This window comes from Azolla caroliniana, unplaced genomic scaffold (assembly GCF_043228905.1).
Source record: "Azolla caroliniana isolate FFs.n. ecotype wild unplaced genomic scaffold, voAzoCaro1.0.p SCAF_1, whole genome shotgun sequence".
NCBI lineage: Eukaryota > Viridiplantae > Streptophyta > Polypodiopsida > Salviniales > Salviniaceae > Azolla > Azolla caroliniana.
The window spans coordinates 32,678,689-32,701,572 of NW_028230436.1; the positions used below are offsets into that span (position 1 = coordinate 32,678,689).

General features: G+C 37.1%; 3 protein-coding genes across 6 annotated transcripts; 1 reads left to right on the forward strand and 2 right to left on the reverse strand.

The window, feature by feature from the left end:
* The first annotated feature begins 2,695 nt into the window (after window positions 1-2,695).
* Window positions 2,696-5,111, forward strand: LOC147869846 (glucosidase 2 subunit beta-like). The gene is made up of 5 exons (XM_087339601.1): window positions 2,696-2,814; window positions 2,944-3,060; window positions 3,859-3,954; window positions 4,618-4,821; window positions 4,955-5,111. Exons 1-5 carry the CDS (start codon window positions 2,703-2,705, stop codon window positions 5,062-5,064), a joined length of 639 nt encoding a protein of 212 aa, XP_087195727.1. The 5' UTR covers window positions 2,696-2,702; the 3' UTR covers window positions 5,065-5,111.
* A 640-nt stretch (window positions 5,112-5,751) lies between these two features.
* LOC147869847 (uncharacterized) lies at window positions 5,752-9,238 on the reverse strand. The gene is made up of 7 exons (XM_087333879.1): window positions 8,889-9,238; window positions 8,433-8,570; window positions 7,894-8,046; window positions 6,844-6,954; window positions 6,538-6,591; window positions 6,343-6,430; window positions 5,752-6,262 (listed from the first exon to the last, which is right to left on the reverse strand). Exons 1-7 carry the CDS (start codon window positions 9,219-9,221, stop codon window positions 6,171-6,173), a joined length of 969 nt encoding a protein of 322 aa, XP_087190005.1. The 5' UTR covers window positions 9,222-9,238; the 3' UTR covers window positions 5,752-6,170.
* Window positions 9,239-11,434: 2,196 nt separating this feature from the next.
* LOC147869848 (ENHANCER OF AG-4 protein 2-like) lies at window positions 11,435-20,943 on the reverse strand. 4 transcript variants are annotated; one of them, XM_087333901.1, is made up of 12 exons: window positions 20,849-20,943; window positions 19,331-20,515; window positions 19,070-19,146; window positions 18,002-18,986; window positions 16,577-17,841; window positions 16,031-16,484; window positions 14,516-14,624; window positions 14,312-14,424; window positions 13,467-13,654; window positions 12,373-13,376; window positions 12,081-12,299; window positions 11,435-11,982 (listed from the first exon to the last, which is right to left on the reverse strand). In XM_087333901.1, exons 2-12 carry the CDS (start codon window positions 19,448-19,450, stop codon window positions 11,915-11,917), a joined length of 4,602 nt encoding a protein of 1,533 aa, XP_087190027.1. In that variant the 5' UTR covers window positions 19,451-20,515; window positions 20,849-20,943; the 3' UTR covers window positions 11,435-11,914. The 4 variants fall into 4 exon arrangements, with proteins under 4 accessions (XP_087190027.1, XP_087190024.1, XP_087190018.1 ...); XM_087333898.1 differs by having other exon boundaries at window positions 16,577-17,844; XM_087333892.1 differs by having other exon boundaries at window positions 16,577-17,868.
* Between the last annotated feature and the right edge of the window lie 1,941 nt (window positions 20,944-22,884).

The window sequence follows — 22,884 nt, forward strand, 5'->3', positions numbered from 1 at the left end:
TAAAGATGTATCTCATATATCACATGAGAGTGCAAAAACTGATATGTCATTTCACGTACAAGTTTTAATAATGAAAAGCTCTATATGATACTTCATTATTATACATTTTATTACTATCGAAAATAAACAAAGATACACAAATAAACATAACTACCTAACAAAGATAATGAAATCATACAAATTGCATACTTAATTATCATATATTTCTTAAAGCCCAAAAAATACAAAAAAAATGTTTGTCATACCATGACTCCTCATATTAAGCATTGTGCAATATGTGTCTACTTCAATGATACTATCCTTCTCTCTTTCTCTTCAAACCAAAAGTTAAATATATCCCTCCAACAAATGTTTGATGATGTCTCTTGAGCATTCAAGGATATAAACATCCGCACAATTCACAATGAGAATGATTCCATTGTACTAACTAACATATACACAAACTTCGATATTTCAAATCCATGCGTAATTAAGCACTTGATGTTCGTTGTTGGTAATATATACAATGCCTTCTTCAATTTACATGCATAACCTAAGAATTTTGGATATTGCATATAAATTTCCCTGCATGCATGCTCATGTACATATTGTTCCCAACTACTCGACGTGCATTAGTGGCATAAGCCTCTTCGCTAACCTCATATGGCCAAATGAGCATACCATCTACAAGATATTTGTTCTCTATCAAAGTTTTGTTAACTCATACAATACAATATGTACTTGTATGATGTGTGATGTGTGACAATAAGATGTGCTTATTGTATTCGATGACTTATAGCATACAATACAATAAATACCAAAAATCTTATCACTAATTTTAAGAATCAAAATATCCCCAATATTAAGATTCAATAGACCAAATTAACCTCCAATTTAGAAAGTGCATGAAAATTTTAAAATTTTAAAAATCTTCCTAGAGTATCCTAAAATTCCTCTAGCATCACTTGTGCATATTAATAGTTCATCCAATCAACAATCAAACATAATAACCTCATCACAACCATACTCCTTGATATCTATGGGTTCAACCAATCAACAATCAGACCTATCTCACATCCTCCATGCTTTCTATGGCTTTCAATAAGTCCATAATGGACAAACATATGTAACTAATCACTCTAATTGCTTAGTCCTTATCCTATTGTAGATTTTTGTGGGAATAAAAGAAAATGCATTCCACTTTGTCATACACGCTTCTCATGAGCAATCTTCAAAGAAAAAAGATTCAATAAAAGAGAAAAACAGAGAAAATAGAGAGAAAGAGAAAAAAAGAGACAAAATACATACTTCAAAGTGGTGTAGTGGCAAATAGCAGATGTCGTGCAATCACTGAGAAGCGACAGGGAACAATGAGTAGTGAGTGAGCCGGGAGCAATGGGTAACAACCAAGGAACATGGAGTAACAATGATGGAAAGCAACGAGCAGCGTGTGAAGAAGGAATAGGAATCGTGAAGAAGGAAGCAAGAAAAGAGAAAACAGGGGGGAAATTGGGAATGAAACATTGGAAGAAATATAAAATATAAAAAATTTCATATACTATAGAAATAGCCGACTCATCCAGCTAGATTCTAGTTGGTCAGAAATCATGGCCGGAATCGATTCCGGCTATCCATAATGGTTGCCACCGGCCGGCAAAAGTATTGATTCCCAATTCAACCTTTGCCCAACACTATAATATACATACATACATACATACATACATACATACATACATACATATATGACATGGAAATTAAAATTTTAGCATGTCATTTGACATGGGGTGTATGTTTTTGACGGGCAAAATGGCCTTAGATGGGCAAATTCCTGCCCTGTTTTCTAGCCCTATATAAATTTCTTATGAGAAAATATTGATCTCACACGATTATAACTGGCTTTGCATTTTAAGTTTGATACATGTACATAGCATATACATACATATTTAGAGATTATTGTGATATGCCTGCAACCTAATGATACCTAAAATTTAAATCATTCATGAACATTTGCCAAAGAAAGAAAACAAAGAGTTAACACCTAAGTAGTTTGCTATGCTTTATAATTTAGAACGTGACTTTGCATTGGTTAGGAGAACTATATTAACTACCAACCTTAATTAGAATCGAAATTATTCGGGCATAATTATGTGTTTGAAAAGGAACATGGGAAACAACCTTCCACCCTCCTCAAGGGAGAACTAGATGCTTACGTGGATGGACCCTCATGTTGCGCGCTCTTCTTGATCCTAGATAATATAAGTTATAACCCTGACCTCCAAACATGGGACAGGGTAAGAGATTGGGTATAGGAGGAGCAAGTGCGCTTGGTTCATTTTCGGATCGAATGGTCGTGACATCAACCTCGGAGGTTTCCAATATGGGCGGACAAATGAGGAAAGATGCATGTGGACATCGGGCGTTCACACATGATGATTTAGCGATGCCACATGAAACATAGGGAGCAATGAGAGGGATATGGGGAGACAGAGGTATCGGCCCGGCTCTCGGCCCGGTTCCTTGGAGAGTGAATACATACACAGATAGCGAGTGCTTAACATTCACATTCATCACTAGTGAGTGAGAGCCCCATGAATGAATGACTTGAATGAAGAAAGGAAGAAGAAAATGACCCACTATTTTTTTAGGCTCCTCAAGAGAGAGAAGAAGAGATTATTATTGAAAGAAGATACATATATGTAGTTTTAGAATGGCCAAATTGCTCCATGGCTATGCTCAGTCCCCTGTTCTTCTTCTGCGTCCTGCTCTCCCTGCCCATCGCTCTCACAGACAGCACTGTATCAGCCTCCATCAATCTGCTCGGAGTCTCTCCTCAAGGTGATGACACCTTTTATTATTACCATTTTGCTACGATTGTCGTGCCCTGTTCCCTTCTCTCTCTCTCTCTCTCTCTCTCTCTGGCTGCTCTTATCTGTGCCGTTTCCTTTCTTTTTCTTTGATCTGCAGATGCTGATTACTATAGAAGTGGCTCTGTTATTTCATGTAAAGATGGGTTTGGGAGCTTCCACGTAGATCGTTTGAATGACGATTTCTGTGATTGCTTTGATGGAACAGATGAACCAGGTAACAAATGCAATCTTTGTAGAAACATTTCGATAATACTGCTGGAATATGTGCATGTATGTACCCTGTGTGTATGTGTTCATTGCATATGTGTATGTACTCATCCGTAGATGTATGTGTGTGATAAAACATGCCTTTCTGTGATTCTCTCAATGATGAAATACAGATAAATTAGGTAGCATATTCTTTCCATCAGAGTAGACAATTTATGTTTATGTATATGTCTGTATGTGTGTACTGTTTACGGGAGAAACAATATTGTCCCTTGAATCCCTAGCCTGTGGATCAGTAGATGCATGTAGCATCGTCTTTGCAGTAAATTTCGGTAGATAGTAGGCATTGCATCTTTCTGTATGTATGTGATTTGTGTATGTGGAAGCATGCACACAAAAAACACGACTGTTAACTGTCTTGATTGAGCAGATTAATCAATTAGCATCGTCTTTGCATAACATTTGAATAGATAGTACATTAGACTCGCAATTCAACTGAGTGTTCATGTCTTAATGGCATACATGTAAATGAGTTACATAAGCATATGATTCAATTATTGAAGATTTGGTGAAGAAAAAATCTGCAAGTATTCATCTTTTTACGTTTGTGCATGTGTCAGAAGCATGCTGTATTGTTAAAAAGAGTATGTGAGTAGTGTGGGCTATAACACCTTAAGACTTTTGCTTCAGGAAACATACACTATCCAAATGTGGAGAAGCATTTAAGTAGATAATACATCGTCATGAATATGTACATGGCATATGAGAAGCCTGTGATCTATAACACTTATGATCCTTGTATCAGGAACATCAGCCTGCCCAAATGGGAGATTCCACTGCAAGAACCAAAATCACTCGCCATTGTGGATTTTTTCATCAAGAGTAAATGATGGGATTTGTGGTAAGTCTTGCATTTTGTGTATTGTCAAATGAAATACATTATTTTTGGAAAGCATCATTATTAAAGGTATCATCTATTGAAGCTGCATGAAGACATCATTAAGATGGTGAAGTTGGGTATGAGATGGTAGCTTGAAAAAGAAAGAAGACATCATAAGATCGTCAAATTTGGTAATGTCATCTTAGCATGGTGGTTGTAGTGATTTCAGGGTAAAATGTTTCATATCTGAGATATTTCACCCTCCTAGAGCCCTTGTTTCAACCTAGTCCTCTGACACATTTCATCCCTAGGATAAAGTTTAGTGAAATTTTATGATGATATATTTACATACACATAACTTTTTGTCATGTTTTACAAGCTTTGGTTGAAGGGCTAATAGAATATTCTAAAAGGCGAAATCTTTGGATGTCCCCCAATTTTGATAGGCAGTTACTTTCATGACTGTCTAGAGGCAGACATCCTGCAACATATTTTGCTTATGAACTTCACAGAAAGACTAGATTGGTTCGTCATTAAATTACAGCATCATGGCGAAACATGCCAGCTGTAACAACCCTTTCAGTGGCCAGTCATTAAAATTTCAAGCTTCTTGGCATCATAAAACCATTGGGAAAATTCTAGAAATGTTTCCAAACCATAACTGTTTATGACTGATTATAACAGATTGCTGTGATGGAAGTGATGAATATGAGAGGGAGATAAACTGTGTGCTTAGCTGTCCTAAGGATGATGATGATGATGATGATGGTGCCAGAAATAAAGCTGTAAAAGAGATAGTACCGATACTATTGCAGAGTGATAAGCTCAAACTTGGTTCATGGAAACCAGAAAGGAGATCATTTAAGAATGCAGTTCATAAACTTAGAGGTCAGTTAACAAGGTCCATGATAAGATAATGTGTTTCTTTAACTACTTCAAAAGTACTTTAGTGTGTTTGTAAGTTTGTAAAAATTCAAGATAAAGCCATTCAAATGCATTGGTTTGTGGATCCTTGCTACAGACTTGAAGATATTGATGGTTATGGAGATGGGTTTGGTTTTCTTGTTGCTGTATCAATTCTATGGATGGTCACGTCGTCGAGGTTCAAATTTGAGGAAGAGATTACCATGATGACAATACAGTCTTATGGATGGTCATGTCATCAAGGTTCAAATTTGTCATTAATTAACAGAATAAAACTTAGAATATATGGAAACATCATACACTATAATCCATGGCAGAAGAACTGGCCAAATTAATGCCCATTTGACACATCTCTAATCAAGTGATCATGATAAAGCACAATTTCTCTCTTAAAATGTAGATACTTACTGAGTGAAGGGATTAATTAGAAATTTTGAGGAATGAAACATTGTTGGCTGGTTTCTTGGTTGTTAAGCATGTGATTGGGTGTAGGAGATGATTGACTTATTCAGTGTTGTATATGTTCCAATCGTCATTGTCAGTGAGGGGGGGTTGATTTTAATACACCCAACTTTACCATTATTGACATTCATATGGACAAAGCAATATAGTTTTTGCTCCTAATGTAAGAAAATGCAAACATGTATTTGTTAAGCCATGTTTAGGCACAGTGATTGTACGCACCATTGTTTAAGCTTGTAACTGCATGAGCTGTGAAAATATATGAAGTCTGAAATGCTTGTTTATCAAGAAATTATGAATTGCCGCAATCAAATGCACTATATCAGCTCCAAGGGAAAAAGTGGTATGAACTTTTTGATAGACTGGAAATTTCAAAGAGAACATATCCATAATGATCTCACCATAAGCTTTTACTAAGGAAGCAAAACCGGAAATGACTAGCTAGAATTATTCAATTATAGGTGTTATAAATACACACCAGATATGATGAATCCAAAAATTTCAATCCAGCTAGAAATGAGAACTCAAACCTCCAAGTGTGAATTACATCTACAAAAATAATATTTCCCTCCCAATAAATCATTTATGATGTGTTTTCTCCTTCAGACACCATTAATTAATACCTGAACTCCTTATGATGTGCCTTCTCATTCACGCACCATTAATTAATACCTGAAATCATTTATGGTGTGCCTTCTCCTTCACGCATCACTAATTAATACGTGAAATCATTTTCGATGTGCCTTCTCCTTCACACACCATTTATTAATACATGAGGATACTCAAGGCTCTTTAAATCATATCCAAGGGGACATCTTTTATAGATTTAAGTGATTCAACCTCTGAGCCTCTTAAGAATTTTGCAACAACGGAGGTTTTACCCACTCCATAGGAGCCATTCGTCCCATTTTTCGCGCGAAGGCTTGTTTCAGATTTTCTGGTTCTGAAAAAAACATTGAATGTGACTCACACGCTATGAAATAACTAAGCTAAGCATTGTGAGAAACGCCACACATTCGTTACCTTTTACATTTGAATGAATCTCTGTCAAAAATGTCATTAAACCCTCGCAACTATCCTGGATGTCTAAAGAAACTCTATACAATTCCTCCTATAAAAAAGAATGACTATTAGCGTATGTCTATGTAAAATAACATGTAAAAGAAACAATGCAGTAACTAGGATTTTCAAATACAATAGGATGAAAAACATAGTCACCATTTCCTCTGCACCACCAATATTTCCATACAAGGGATCATCGATGTCCTCTACCTAAGGAAAAGCAGATTTTAGATTGCATGAATTGAAGATACAATACATCACTAAGCTAGGTGAAAAGAATCTCAAACAAAGCCCAAAAAACAAGCAGTCGAATGAGATGTTTCACATTCAGTTCAAGCACAGTAGCTGTACTATAACTGGTACTAAGAAACATTTCAGTTCAAGCACATATGAATTTTAGATCAGGCTAGGGAACTGGTACAAATCAATCAATCAAGCCGAGTTTTTATAATATAGTTATACCTTCCGGTGTGAGCAAAAGTCTCCCAATCTTCGAACTTTCCATGAATAATAGCTGTCTTTATCGATTGCCTCAAAGATAGTGACATCCTTTAATGCATCAGATGCTGTGAACTAAACATATGAAAGCTTTGGTGTTAAAACCTGCACAAACTCTGTCAGTCTCTCTCAGCTTGCCTGCACCATACGTCTCTCCAGTATGTTCTGGAAAAGTTAACTAGCGAGGAATATTTACCAATGAATTCTTGATTCTATGGTACTTATTCTTAATAATTTTGAAACATTATAGAAACAATCTAGTTTGGAAATTTAAAAAATCTTCTGTCTGAATTTTATTAAATTATTAAACATCCTTCTTAACAAAATAAATGAACCCTGGGAAGTGAAATCCAATCACCATCAGCATTTTAACAGGATCAAGAGAAATGGCTAGTGTGAAATGTATTTTTTCTTGTAAAATCTAACCTTTTTTGGGTGAACTTTTACTCAATGATATACTATATACTGCCTATATATATTATTTACATATCTTCCATTTTATATGCGCCATTCTTCTCAATCATCCCAATTACATATGTTGAATTTTCCTTTCCATTATTTGTTAAGATCTATAGAGAGTGTGATAATGTTTCAACAGATTTCTTTCTACTAAACACATTGAAATTTTCCTTAATAATTTACTTTTATTTATAGACTTCAACATTATATGACCAGTATATTGTTTCTACATGAGTGCCTTGGTTCCCAGACAAGATATCGCATTGACTGATAACCACATGAACTGCATAGCAATTTGATAGTCAAGCACATTATGCCATCCTCGCGCAAAATCCCATTGGAGCATTCCAATCCCATAAACAAATCTAAGACATCCATAAAAGGATGCAGGGATAAGTCTTAGCCATTTTGAAAGATTGCAAAGAATTGTTGATTTTAAATAGTTTCACAAATATTAGTTGAAATTTCCCAAAATACATCAACTAGAAATGGCACATCTTTACACATTTACCACCCAGAGGGAAAAGGCTAAAGAGGACGTGTTAAACAAAATACCTTATCCATTACTAGCAGCAAATCATACTCCACGACATCTTTAGCACAATCGAAAACCTTTGCAGTGTGATGTTTTATATCCAAACCAAGATCTTCAGCAACCTCCAAGACACTGCCACTTGGGCTCTCCCCTGCATTATAATCTCTTGTTCCCTGTTTAAGAAAAATTAGGAATTCACATGAAATGAAGCAAAGACTTTATGTGTGTGTCCCTCTTTTAGCCTTCGTTTTCTCAAGAACCTTAGGTGTATAAACTATGATAACGTCATAGCAATTTAAACCTGCCAACCATGTGAGTTATTCTCTAGCCTCATAGATATCTAAAAAACTTTGATTTTTTTGAGGTAACCAGTAAAAACCCTCTCATTTGCAGGTGAAAAGAGAAAATTTCCCATTCTTTATCCATGTTTTTTTTTCACATCCCTAATCCAGTGCTCCATAAGACTAAAATTAAAAACCAAGTCAGTAACTCGATTTCATACTGCTACATCGACTTCTTTCTGAGATCAATAATATACGCAGGCATTAGTAGTTCTAACCTTTGAACTACATTGAATCACATCTTGTAGATTTCTCTCTCTGATGAGAGATGTAAGCATGGCTTCTGCGATCACTGATCGACACACATTGCCCTCGCTTAAGAAAAGTACCTTCAAGGTATTTTCAGATTGTTCATTCTGTTCAGAATATAAGCAGAAAAATGTTGTGAGACCTGAGTTCTTATATTAATGATAATGTGTACAATGGAAAAATCTTACACGAAGAACTTAACAACAGAAGGATCAGAATAGTCCAATAAAAAAGAAGAAAGATGAGAAGAATAGAACAGGCGAAATAAAATAAAAAAGACCCAACAAGAAGGAAAAAAATCAGAATAACCCACCCACAACGAAGAAAAGTTAGCAAAAAGACAAATAGAAGAAGCAAATGAAGAAGAGGAAGAAGAAAAGAAGGACGTGGTAACGAGTGAATGAATGAATGGAAAGAAAACTAACCTGAATATGACTAGGAAGAATGGATCGGAAGACTGGCTGAATACAATTGCTGCTCACGTCAAACATCTCTTTGTCATTCTTCTGATCCTTCTCAGCTGGAAGGTCAGCAGCACAAAAAATCTGAACCTTGTTGGAATATTGTGTCCGGTCCACAGCAGAGCTATCTCTTTTTCTTATTCTCCTAGTTAGAAAACCTAATGAGGATGAGGAATAGGACGAGGAGGAGGTTGTTGCAGAGATGGAGGCTGAAAGCAGCGAGGAGCTTCCCATGAGCACGAGAAGAGCCATAGCTGTGAACTGAGTGTTTATTGAAAGCTTCAGTTTCCCAGGCATCAAAGGAATGGTAGATTGATGATGATGATATAAACATTTCCAAAATATCCGGAATACCCTTCTCAATCAGACGTTCAAATTATCAAAATTGCCCCTAAAAACAAAATAGCAATGCTTGGATTTTAATGCATTCTTCTTCTTCATCTTTTAGCCTTCAATTTAGTACTCTCATTACCAAATCGGATCCTTAATAGTTCCTGGCATTACAAAAAGAAAAACAGCGGATCCTTAATATGTAGTTCGTGCCTTGCTGATTGGCACATCGCATCCAAATCCTCTCTTAAATTGTCACAAGTTGAGCACTCATAAATGTAATGTTCCTTTTTTCTTTCAATCTATATCTAATATGCTAAGGAGTCCCTATGTGGCATCCTCCAAAATGAGTGGTTATTCCCATGAGAAAGATGAGTAACCATGTAGATGGGTGGTAATATAAACACACCCTCCACAATGTGTGTAGGAGATAGTCTTATCATCTTTGTCCCTAATCATTAACGAGGATTTCATGACTACATGGGGCATCAAACCTCTCCATTTGTCTCCAATATCTATCATGGTTATCTAAGCTAGGATCCTAATTTTGAACTTCACATTGCATCACACAATCCATCCTTTCAATCTCTCCCAAAGTTCAGGGTTTAGTGACAATAATCTAAAAAGCTCCACTACCTTCACCTATTTGTGTCATCTAACCGTTTAGTTGATATATTATTATAACACCATAGTCTTGGTTTTCAGAAGGTTAACACAATGCCACGTACCTAATAATCTCATATATATGACGGACTAAATTTAATAGTCTCATAACAAGCCATCATAAGTACACATATCCATTAAATTATTGAGACCAAATGAAATTAAATTTAATACAATGGCTTAATATAAGGAGATTGCCCATCGAGGAAAACGTTTATGTTCATGAATCATTACGTTAACTAAAGAATGTCAACAACTGCCTAGACAACAAATTTGAAAATTAGGTAGGATCACATAGCAACACTCACAAACCATGACACATTGCAAGGCATCATCAATATTTTACAATTCAAAGAGCTACGTCCCATTTTAACCAAAATCAAAGACCCTTAAACAGGATTTGTCAATGACCTTAACATGCATGAAAAAGCATAAGAATTTGCATAAACAGGATTTGCATAACTAAATTTGGCTTTCAACATAAGAATTAAACTTAATAATAATTATTTCATTAACGGTACTACTAGCACAATAAACCAAAGTCTAGAAGACATGAGTTGTCATCGAATGAACAACGCTTTGGTAAAAGCTGTCTGCTAACATCAGGAAACAGCTATTTACTCCACACTTTGTCCAGGATCAGGGAAAAACTTTGCCTGAACACAGATTAAAACTTGAATTGATACTCGAGGAGCATTCAAATTTTCTCACAGCAAGATGTACTAAAATTAGAAAGATATTCCCAGAACCTTATATGTTTTAAGGTCTACAAATGCTACATAGCAGGATCACCATTTGATGCGCTTTTGTTATTACACAGCTATGATTGTGGAAGATTCACAACTCCATGGATATTCTAGATTCGTAACCATTGTAGAAATTGTTTCAGATAAAATCCACAAAACATTATTGCTCAAGATGTTTGGAGGAAGCTGAATCTTCTCTAATTCCGAAACACTCCATAGATCAAGTAGCTGTTTTGAAATATTAGCTTAAATGCAATGATGAATAATTATATGGTCTATTTTATTAAAACATTCTAAACTCAAAATAAGTGAGATTTAGATGTAAACATGAATTTCCGAGCACATAATAACTACTTACTAGCAAAAGAAACTTTCACTGGAGGTACAGGAGGCACATCTGCATAAAGAATATTCTTTGAATATCAACCTTGTTGCTGTAAAAAATGTTTAGATGACTCCAATCCAATTTTATTGGTGCAGTCTTAATTGAGTGTTCTGTTTTATCAGGCCGCATTTAAAGAAATTAATAATTTCTATTGAATGGACACAGCTGCAACCCTCAAGTTAAACTATACCCCAAAAAAGTGCACAGTGAAAATCAGAAACTCAAGGTATAGTGAGCATTTGAATCAACGAACTTCATTAATTAAAGTCACCAGCAGCATTTCTGGTGGGAATATATGAGCTTTCATCGAAATTGTATACTTACATATATGCCGTGAAATTTCCAAGCACATTATAATTTAGCAGTACGGTAACAACTCAAGATCCTACAATAAACAAAACTTCTCTATGAAAGCTCATTAAAACATACCTACCTTTCTTCTTAGGCATGTTCATAAATTAAAAATTTGTAGCTATAGACAAATGGCATTTGACACCGTGGTCATGAGGGTGAAAGAGAGATGCATGCCTAGGAATCTGAATACTCTTTGGTAGTGTATCACTCAGCTCAAATGAGCATGACTGATTAATTGTATACATCCGCAATTTAGACAAAAGATACATATGTACATCTCTCTCAAAGTAGCAAGCCCTCTTAACTAATATAGTATCCATCTGCTCATCAAAAGAATACCTGGCATTCAAGGAAGGATCATCATATTGGATTCTCCTTGCCATCGTGCTACATCTAAAGAAGAAACGTGTGTTTGAAGGTACTGTAAAAGTTCACAAAGGATGAATCATGCCATGAGAGTGGTATAATAGTCGGCTCCAGCCACTGCATATTTCCAGAAATTCCACTTCATTCTAATTCGGCCTCCACTTTGATGTTGAATTCCTGTGTCTTGCCACAACCTGGACCTTACTCGGATTTGCTGTATACATAAAGTCTTCAGATAAGACACTGCCAATATGGAAAATATATGAAATGGAAAGATTAACATCACAGTATCAAAGTGCATGCATGACACACCAAGCATCAATCCACCATGTATCCCTGCTCCATGACCAGTATACAAGGCATTTGGCATATCATTTGATGTTAAGGTGATGGGAACTCCTAGAGCTGGTTGGGATGAACTTTCCTGAGACTGTGCATTTGTAGGACAATTATAGCCCAGTCTTGACCTTGATTCATGAGATGAGTACATCCAACTATGGCTTAACTCCTCCCCAGTGGAAAATTGACGGCCTGCACATCAAAAGATCTTCAGAGTAAATTCAGCATTTTCAGTTTTTGCTTTCAGTTTTTAATTACCAAATACCTGTGGTCATAGACAAATAGTTTTCCTCCCCAAACCTATCATGGCGATGTTCCCTTTCACAAACATTTCCATGCACATAGCCTGAATCTCTCTGAAAAGAAGGTGAGGAAGATTGGTGTAATAACGCCTTTGAACTTCCGTAAGGAATGGATCTTGGTGGTAATGGTGGGGGAGACGGAAGACGGGAATATTGTGTCTGAGAGCTCAGAGATCCACGTTGAATGTGTCCTTGAGCCATGTGACTGGTATGTGCATTAAATGGTTGAGATACATGTGTTACAATGAAGTTTTTGGGAGAACCATATGCAGATTCCCTATTCATAGCTTGAGCATTGCTTCGAGAAGGACTTTGCACAGAATAATACTGTGCATAATGGTGTTCATAAACGTTCTCATCAGCAGTGGTTCCATGCACGCTATGTTTCTGTACCATAGGCACACCAGCTTGCTGTTCTCTGCAGGCAACGTATCCTGAACTTATTCCAGGTTGTCTCACATCTGGTGAATGGTTTGAAGTATTTGAGCTTGCAAACGATGAAGATCCATATGCAAATACATATGATGATGCTAGAAAAGCACCTGGAGGGGGAGATCCAGGTGGTGGTGGTGGTGGTGGTGGAGATAGTGGCGGTGGTGGAGGAGATGGTGGCATAGGTGGTGGAGATTCTGGCAATGGTGGAGGTGATGGTGGCGGACTATCAGGAGGTGGTGGTGGAGGTGGTGATGTATCTTCTAAGGCAGAAATAGACTGATATTCTTGTGCCATAATGCTATCTTCAATGTTTCTGTCTGGAGAAGCATCCTCCATCTCCAGTTCTCCTTCTACGTCCTCTAGTATGTGTCTGTGCTTCTCAGCTGGTAGGGAATGTGGATCAATGACCTCTTCTGTTGCACCTGCAGCAGACTCTAAGACATCTTCAGCTGGCTTCACCTGGCTAGGGGATTCTTCTTCATCATCAAACATCCGAGATGAGAGCAGTCCCGGCAGACCAAATGTCGCATTGCTGAAAAATAGATGTGGTTAAAAATCAGCATTTCCAACAGCGTCCACTCAAAGTAAATTTGATTTCAAACTGTAAAAGCTTATTTCTCACCTTCCATATTCATCTACATACATCCCTTCCATTTCCCTAATTGGATCATCCACAGCACGTTCAAAACGAGCAGGTCTCCGAAGAGAGGCACCTATCATTTTATCATCATTGTGAGACTCAAGCTCGTTCACAAAGTCTCTCAAGACAGACTCAGGCATAATCATCCGAGATCTCCAGAGTTTTAGAACCTGTGCCCAGTGAAAGAGTGATTACTTATTGCTTATATTTTATTCATATAATGAATTATATATATAAAGTAGCATGCACATAAATATATGACATCTATGCTACATTTAAGGGTTTGCTATACATGGATGCATAGGCATGAAATACCAAATATGTGCACATGCAATTGAGCATATCATGCACACAAGTATGTACAAGGCATCAAACATATTTCTACCATGTGTATGTATAGATAGATAAGTTTGATGTTGATGCATAAATATGTCTGTCATGCTCACAAATATGCAAATTTAATTTTTGAAATGCATGTGACCAATAACTAAATTTTAATAACTGCAAATGATCAATGACCATGCTCACAAATATTAAACTCATGAGAAGGTGAGATTAGCCTGCCCACTGATTAGTAGGCAATAGCAAAGGTCATAAAATATATACCAGAGCACAGAATTTATCGCTTATATATATTAATAATATAAATTCAAGTACCAACAATACTCCCATGATTTTCCTCAAGGTTACGATAATACATATTGTAGAGTTAAAGTTAACATCATATTATGTATGGTCTTTCATTTTCTCTTAAATTAATGAGCTTAATCAAGCTCAGGGCAAACGCCTGACATGCTTCTAAAGTTACAAAGCAGTACTAAGCTTACCCTCAAGCATTGTCGACGATTTTCCCGAGCCACACTTCCAGGTGGTGCAGCTGCGTGTATTAATCGTGGGAGAGCAGCCTGTACAGCTGGACGGTATACTGCTCCTGCAACACCTACACAACCATAGACCACATTTGTAAAAGGAAATGTGAGCAGGAAAAGGTCTCAGTTCAAAGTAATGGAGCCACATGGGGGAAGGTATACCTGGTGTACTGGCAGAGAGCTGGGTAATTGAATCCACAAGAAAGAATAAATCAATCCGGCGATGAAAGCTTCCCTCGTTCTCTAGCCTTTGCAAAATGATTTCCAATACCTGCAAGTTCATTGCAAACATGAGGATTACAATAATGTACAGATAAGAAGAGTTAATACATTAAGACATTCAATATGCACACTAAACACATGGAATAATTTTGATGTGTTGTAGATAACTTTTGCAGGGGAATAATTTGCATACAATACAGCGTAAAATAATCATCTACACTATGTAAAATAATCATCTACTTTTTAACTATATAGTTGCCATTATAATGAACACAGACATGTTTGATGCCTTAAAAACAGTTTTAAACATGCCAAACTATTAGAATGTATGGATCTAGTTCCAAACTGCAACTGGATGCAAACTTATTTAGCAAACAACAGCTGAAAACATTTGTCTTCAGTTTTTTGGGAGAACCTGTATCCAGCTTCCACACCACTAGAATAAATATGTAAAACGATGCTTATCTAACCATGCACAAGTTCAAACACCCAAAATCTTATATTCTGACATGATGAAACCAAAATCATTGAAACTAAATGAAGCTCCTAATTAGAAAAAAGAAGAAATCAAACAGAAACTTCTGAAGGAATATTTTACCATAGTTTGAAAATAGATCTTATATTTTTCAAAAAGTTTTCCAAATAGAATATACAGGAGATATGGCAATGGGAAAAGTAATTAAACATAACAAAACATGATAGTAATGATAAGAATACAAGCATCAGAAGCCTGTAGCACAACCAATACATTTAACCAACACAATACAGGTGACGAGAACTTTAAACTAATGAGTTCAACTTGGCAAAACCTTATATGAACTACTTTTACAAGAAAAAAATAATGGAAGTTGCAAGAAAAGATATCAAATCAACCAGTTGCACATACACAACTGAAGTGCTTATTTACAACCTGGGTATCAAAGCACGATTATACATGAAAATACCAATTACCTTGTTTGCATAATGCACATAAAATAATGTGTAATGTCAGCTTCTATGGAATTCTATTACAATCTTGTAGTTATGCAAAAGTAGGTGGTTCTTATATCAAATAGCATTTCATATAGTGGTGTTAATATAAATATACCAAGCAGAAAGAAAATAATAGTAATGTTGGAAATATAAGTAAAAAATTCCTAATTCATAATGAACTCACAAATAGAATCCAAATATGAACTAGAAATCCTAAACAATAACGCACATCGAAGGAAAAAGATGGCCAAACAAATGATGAAGGGATAAGCAAAAGCAAGTTAAATTCCTGAACAATAAGCATGTCGCGATTTGCAAGCACAGGTGGTTTTAGACTAATTTCCTGGGTCATCTACAGTGGAAATACGAGTGCCCAGTATTTTCAACATGCTTTTTAATCTCTCAAATTAAAAGTTTTATGGCATATATTATCAAATAAAAATTAAGAACAAATTACAAAACAAGATCAACCACCAGCAATACCTGCTCAGCAATACCAAATTTCGCACAGTCAAGAGCATGACGAGTAGCCCGAGCAATACTCTCTTTAGTGCGCGACAATGTCTCCAGCATCCCTTCAAAAGTATCTCGAGCGACTGTCATTTCAGTGTCACCACCGGCATTCGTGTCACCCAAGCTTAAATTTTGACTAGGGCTGGCCCTCACTTCCTCACCAGAAATTCCAGGAGTTTCAACCATGCTTGCAATTGTATGTTTAGGAGTATGAGATAACTCAACAGAATCTTGGGTGTAGCCCATTGTCTGAATATTCATAGGAGAGTTTCGTGGGGAACTGCTTCGAGGCGAAGGACTGTGTACAAAGGTGGAAGGCATATTATCTGGCTCTGAAACCTTCAAAAACGAAACTGATGTTCCAGTTACATGCTTTTTTAGAGCCTCTTTCACCTTTTGCTGAGCTTCTTTGGCAGCTTCGACTCTGTAACAAATATGTAATCAGACACAATCCTTAGAATTTTGTGAAATTGGAAACTGCCAAAAAATAGAACCACAGTTACACTTTACACTTACGCCTCTCTCACTTTGTTGGGATTCGACTCGATTTGCAACTTCGGCGCCCCTAACATTTCAAACCGGCCACTCATCATTGCATTGGCACCTTTAATTGTCTGTTTCAGTCCTGGTTTCACATCCAGTGGAACCTTTGGCATACCAGAAACCTTCAAATTATTCATCCCTGCCAGCTTGCCATGATGCTCTTGTGGCTTTGATGTTGCATCTGAGTGTTTGCTTGCAGTATCCTGATGTTTTCCATGTTTTCCAGCCTGTTCTTGATGGTGCTCGTGCTGCTTCCCATGTTTGGTGTGTTGATCTTGATGTTTTTCAGAGTTATGTGGCAGTTTTCCAATAAGCTTCTCAGTACCAGGAATGTTTTTTGCTGCTTTAAATTTGGGTTTCACATCCAACTTTTCTGTACTGGCTCTCAAGCCTTCTGATGCCTTACTTTGATTTGAAGACTTTGTTTGCTTAGGTTTTCCACTTTCGAATGCCTTTGGTGAATGCAATGGCAAGTCATTATCCTTTTTATGATCCAGAACCCCCACACCAGCACTTGATTTGGATTTTAAATGATTATCAGAGGATAAATGGTTTCCATGTTTCACTATTTCCTCCCCCGATTGTGAAGCATTGACCTTCTGATGACCTGACAGAATAGGCTGTACAGCAGAATCTAAGTCATGAGTTTTTGGCATGGAGCTGAGCTCAGCTGCCATTCTTATTTTGTCATCTTTTATCATAATATTCTTTCCCGTTTGCTGATCTTCAACAACTTCAGCTGCTTCAGCTGCACATGCAGACATTGCTTCAAGTGCACGCTGTCTTCGTTTTGAAGGAGGAAGCGCCGCCTCCCCATCAGCAATGCTACTCCTAATGCGATATTTGTCTGCTTTGGGGGGAAGACTTGTATCTCTATCCCCAAGGAATCTAGATTTTGTAACATGCTTCTCATTAGTGACCATGACTCCATTCATATCCATCTGCACTTCAGTTTTGACCTCATCTTGAACAGGATAATCCTTCTCCGAATGGGCTCTATCCTTCTTTTGAACAGGTGAGTCTTTATTGTCATCGACTGTGTATTCTGATTCCCTTGATAAAATATTCTCAGCTTCCTTATCACTTATATGTCCATGTTTATCCTTGTGGTCTACTGTTTTTGATTCACATTCATTAGATGTTTTCTGACGTTTCAAAAGATTGGCTGGAGATTTTTCCTTGTTTTGTTCTGAAGTATTAACAGCTTGACTTCTCTCCACAATTACAGAAACAGAACTCTGCTGCAAGATATAATCACCAGAGACCTTTAAGCAATTAGAAATAAAAACAAACCAATATATTTTGAGAAAAGAAAATGAATAGTTGAATCGCATACCATCAATCAAATATAAAATATAAAAATTTGGATATATAATTTCAGTGAGAAAACAACCATACCCGGAACTCAGACTTTTCTTGAGCAAGATCCGGAACCCTTTTCCTGCGTTGATACTCAGACACAATTCCTTTAACTTGCACTTCCTGGTCAAGAGCATGGGAGTCTATTGAATTTAGCTGTTTTTCTGATTCACTATCAACAGCTTGTAGTTCGAGTTTCTGTGATGCTCTGCGCTTTTTCTTAGGAAGTAATGTCTGCTGATGTAATTCCTCATCAAAGTCTAATGCAGCACCACTGTTTTTAGAAGCACCAGTTGATTCTTCTGGAAAGTTTCCATGGATGATGTTGGTTGATTTTCCAATTTCTAGGCTCTGACATGCATCAGTTTTCTCATTGTCTAATGAAGAATTACTTTTCCTTGCACGAATATCTGATACACATTCAACTGAGTGACTAAGTTCACTAACAAATGAGCTGATGACTTCATCCTGAGTTTGTTCTTTATCCAATAACTCGGCTTTATCATCTGGATTCTGAACGTGAGGTTTGGAGATCTCAGGACTTAGATTAGGTACAGTAGTCTTGATGTTGATGGCTAAATCCTCTTTTGAATCTGAATCCTCGTCAGATACTATAATTTTCCGTCGCTTTTTGTGTGTTTCTTGAGTAACATTGCTTCGAACTCCAGCAGGCTTCTCATTTCTACATGTAGAACCATTATTGAGGCCATCGATCCAGTAATTCTTCGAATCTTTAGGCAGCTTAGTGGACATATCAGCATGCTTGCATTCAACACCCGCTGATGTATCCTTACCTTTGCTTTTGTCCATGACTTCATAGTCTGCGACCTTCTGATTTGTTGCCTCCTCAGTCTCTTCTTGAGAATCATCATTATCAGAATCAACTAGGCCTTCATCTGCGTCACAGATTTCTTTCACTGCTCGACCGAAGTCTGATAACAAGTTCTTACCTTTGACTTTTGCAAGAAGACTTTTCTTCGTTTCAGAGGTAAAGCCCTTCACGTCTGCTGGTTGAACAAATCCTCTACAAGAAGCATTCAAAATGTCTAATTGTTACAATCAGATACAAACACATGCCATGCAAGCGTAGAAATGTAAATAACTCACATCTGCTGTGTTCCAAAAAAATAAACAAACAATTTCTTCCGATCCTTGGTGAAGCCAAACTCTTCTGGAACACTAATCTGCAAAGGGAAATTTAGAATGCATTCATCTTGAGGCAAACTAAACGATAAAATAGAGATGAGATCAATAAGCAATTCCATGCAGGACTCCATGAATTACTTTTTCCAATTTGAGAATGGCTTTTTCCAAGTTTTTTGAGACTGACACAATCAGCCATTCATATACAAGAAATGGGTCATGTACCTTGGCAGGCCACCATGGATGTCCTTTGACTTTGGCGAGGACGAGTTCTCCTGTGTTCCAGACAAGGTTTGATGCTGCGACAGCAACAGCCTTTACGCTTTTCTTTCGTGCTGGTGCCATGAACTTGGGCTATATTTTAAGCACCATAAAAATATTGCAATGTGTATGTATCCAAGAGAAAATGCACAGGTTAGTGTCGTCAGCTCCAACAACCACCATGAAATCCTAAAAATGACTATGAGGTAGTAGAAAAGAAACACATGCTCCTTCCTTGTTGATTTCTATTTCCAGCTTTGTTTGCCTTCGCTGGTTTATTTCTAGCTTCATAAACTGTTATCCCAACAATATATGGATGACCCCTGGAATGCTTTGAAGCTCTGCAGGAGAGAAGGAAAACAAGAGCAGTGTCCTCTGGATTTCCAGTCTGAACATTATCTTCTTCTGCAACTGGCATCATCCGACATTGTTTTCATACATGAGATCTATAACAAAAGTTTGCTGATTGTCTTGAAAAAAAGAGGTTACACTTGAATACAATGGCCTCTCCTTAGAAGTTAGCTATCCTCTAATCCAATACATGCAGATGGAAAAGCTGTGTACAAGTTGATGGAATACTCCTACTCAATACCCAGAAATGCAATAAAAAAAATTGTCTTTTCCCAAGCCAAATTTGATGATGATGATGTGAACTAATAAGCAGATTCTCGGAAATAACCTTTTGATGTCAACTAAAAAGCTTCTGGCCTTCCCAAGTAGAAACTCGATCATGTGAATCAAACAAAGCTTCTCAGGTAAAGCTTCTCTCTCGGAAACAAAGATAATGTAAATGAGCCAATGTTTCTAGGAAAAGAACAAAAACTTCTCTTTTTACCAAGCCGAAGGCAATTTCATGAGATTTTATAAACAGAACACCAGTAAAACCCTCCTATTTTTCTGTTTTCCAAGAAAATGCTGACGAAATAGCTTCGATAAACACTGCTGAGCCAAAATCAATGCAACACGATCCTTGGATAACACTAAAGAACTTCTCTCTTTACCAAGACAAAGCCGATTGGGCAAGCTTCTGTAATAAAAGCAACAAAAAGGTTGCCTTTTTTCTGCAATAAGCTTGTGCAACAAGGATAAGAGAAAAGCTTCGTTCTCTGTCTGCTGTTTTTTTTCCAGAGAAGCTCCTTAGTCCCTTTCCTAAGCCAAAGACAAATATTCTGTGAACACAAAACGCCTTCTGGCAGGAACCTCTCAGAAACAATAAAAAAATAAAAAAATAAAAAGTCTTTCACTTTCAAAGGAGCGAAGATGATGCACCTCTCACCTCAGAGGCAATAAAAACAGGGATTTTTCTGCGTTTCAAGAAAAATCTGGGTCCCGTGAGCGAAGGAGATATTCAAGATAGATACATCGCTCAGAGGCAAGAAAAACAAAAAAAAAAAAAAGGATATATATATAGACTAAAGATAGAGAAAAATCTTAACAGGGAAGAGAAGAAAGCGAGAGAGGGAGGGAGGGAGGAGTCGGTACCAGAGAAGAATGATCTGTCGACTGTGATTCAGTCGCTTCGTCGAGCAGCAGAAGGCTGGAAGGATGAAAGCAGTCGAAAGAAGGCAGGAGCGATGAAAGCAGCAGCAGCAGCAGCAGCAGAAGGAGAAGGAGAAGGAGAAGGAGAAGGAGAGGGAGAAGGAGAAGCCAGAGGTGTCAGCCTCAAACTGGGGTTCCTTTAACCAGAGTTAATATTTAACCAGAGTTAATATCTAACCTTAGTTAAACAACCCCCCCCATTTCACGGCACCGTCAGTTATCCCTAACGATCGTTTTCATCGCCGTCAATCCCACCCCCCCCCCCCAAAAGCCAATTATATATTTTCTTAAAACATGACCCTACTACCAATGTATTATGTCACCATAAACTCTTCTCTTCCGTGAATTTGTGAATTGCTCTCCACAAAGTAAACGCGGTCAAATTGATCCATAATTACAATGCCATCGCTCGTCGAATGCGAGAATAGCTCATAAGAATCCATGTAAGTCATGAATGGTTGGCTCATCAAAAAACTAGCAAATATAGTGTCAAACTCGTAGCGCAAATATGTACTTGTCATTACCACGTGTTTGGGGAATGGGCCTTCGAAGTGGATGAGTTTATATATTGATGACATATGAATCTTCGTAGATCGAAATATGGGAAAAGTTTGTGCTTTGCGCCATTAAGTTCATTCCCTCAAGCAAGGAAAGAGTTAAATCATGTGTTTATATTTCTAATTGGAAATTATGGCCACCCAAAACTTTGGTTTAAAGGAATTGATTCGACGGTGAATTGTCTAGACTCCCTCGTATTGAACAAGATAACACGGTAGCGGTACATGGCACTGTATATCTTCTGTGAAATCAATGCAAATGTTATGCAACATTTTGTAATGTTATTTTGCCCTTGACAGAGAGCATTTTGGCAATTGCCAATCATTTGTCTAGATTAGCAAATGGAAAATAATATGCTTGTTGCATATCTACCCAAAGATCATGTTACATATCTAAAAGTTTTTTGTATGAGATGACAATAAGATGTTTTTTGGCCTTGGCTATTATACATTATTGGAAAAAAAATGGATTGATTGTAACTATTGGAAAACAAAAAACCTTTCTTTGTGATGGTTGTTTGTGATGTCTTGATAGTTCTCTAATGTATCGCAACGCATTCTCACTTTGTATATAGCCAAGTTCAGCATCAGTTGGAGTACTCGTCAACTCTGTGATTGAGTTGAACTGATGTACACAATCTTTGCCAACCAAATGTCCACAATTGCACTGTAAGCTCTCGCATTCAGAAGCAGTTGTGGTTATTTGTACCATCGTATTACCACATTCAAATTTAGCCGAAATCAGCAATCTTTAAATCACAGTTTTCATTCACTAACAAATTGTCTGGCTCCAAATCTCGGTGAAGTACATTTGCCGAATGAATGTATGTTAATCCTCGGAGCAATTGGTAAAAATTCTCTCATTGCATGAACATTCTCACGATTCATGTGAGCAAGAATCTTAATTTCCTTGAGCATATGAAAATACTAGTTCTCTACTAAAATCCACTCTCCTTAGACCCTCACTAAAAATTGTTTCTGCCTCCGCCACCATCTTCGCTCATCGTTGTATGAACTAAAAACAAAAAATGTGCTTCAAATATTTCCACATCAGCCATCTCTCCATTTTCCTTGAAATTCCTCCATCTTGCCAGTGTCAGCCCAAGTCGTGTATCTCTCCATTTTCAACAATTTCATGTACCTACAGAAAACAGAATTAATCCACTCTCCTCACCGTCATAAAACCTTGCTTCTACCTCCGCCACCATCTTCACTCACCATTCTGAAAACTGAAAATAACTAAAAATGCTTCGCAAACATCCACATAAACTCTCTCTCCATTTTGCATGAAAATCTTGTTGTCATTCATCACCCGAGTCCTGTACCTACAAAAAAGTAGAATGAATCCGCTCTCCTCAAACCCTCATGAAATCTTGCTTCTACCTCCACCACCATCTTCACTCATCCTTCCAAAATTAAATT